General features: G+C 46.5%; 2 protein-coding genes across 2 annotated transcripts in view; both read right to left on the minus strand.

Moving 5' to 3' along the window:
- Positions 1-724, minus strand: part of LOC119593958 (cathepsin D-like) — a gene marked incomplete at its 3' end in the record, with an annotated part of 10,246 nt that overhangs the window by 1,079 nt on the left and 8,443 nt on the right.
- Positions 8-718, minus strand: LOC119593959 (MATH domain and coiled-coil domain-containing protein At2g42465-like). The gene has a single exon (XM_037942978.1). It carries the CDS (start codon positions 596-598, stop codon positions 185-187), a length of 414 nt encoding a protein of 137 aa, XP_037798906.1. The 5' UTR covers positions 599-718; the 3' UTR covers positions 8-184.

The following is a 724-nucleotide window of genomic DNA, read 5'->3' on the forward strand; positions in this document are numbered from 1 at the left end:
CGTCAGGCAGTCAGATGTCAGATTTTAGATGCTGATCAATGGATATTTGCTTGAGGGAGACTGTAACCTACAATCCTAGGCCTCGAGCGCTTTTCTGAGAATCCTTGCGTTTCCTAGCAGTGCAGCTTTCAGCAATAGCCTTGCCCATATCTTCACACCAATTCGTTCAGTCCAGGTTTCCGAATCACAGGTAACCATATCCAACGCTCCTACGACCATAGGTACCACCCGTCGTTCTCACCCTCCACAGTCTTTGGAGTTCGACCTTCAAATCCTGGAGTTCGACCTTCAAATCCTGGAGTTCGACCTTCAAATCCTGGAGTTCGACCTTCAAATCCTGGAGTTCGACCTTCAAATCCTGGAGTTCGACCTTCAAATCCTGGAGTTCGACCTTCAAATCCTGGAGTTCGACCTTCAAATCCTGGAGTTCGACCTTCAAATCCTGGAGTTCGACCTTCAAATCCTGGAGTTCGACCTTCAAATCCTGGAGTTCGACCTTCAAATCCTGGAGTTCGACCTTCAAATCCTGATAACCCTGACACTCCTCTTTCTCCTTCTCAGTTATCGTTTTATCACCCGAGACAGCTATGTCGATCATTAGGCAGTCCAGTGAGGGCCTTTCCACTACAAGAATGACTTAATTTCATGATTTGTTTGCAGCATGAAATCCCACAAGATCTTGACTATGTCATTTTCGATGATTGTTTCTGGTGTGCTGGGACTG

Source organism: Penaeus monodon, chromosome 33 (genome assembly GCF_015228065.2).
Source record: "Penaeus monodon isolate SGIC_2016 chromosome 33, NSTDA_Pmon_1, whole genome shotgun sequence".
NCBI classification, from domain to species: domain Eukaryota; kingdom Metazoa; phylum Arthropoda; class Malacostraca; order Decapoda; family Penaeidae; genus Penaeus; species Penaeus monodon.

What these genes read in the sequence shown, in the direction of transcription:
- LOC119593959 (XM_037942978.1), bottom strand. Translation starts at nt 598, where the DNA reads ATGATCGACATAGCTGTCTCGGGTGATAAAACGATAACTGAGAAGGAG.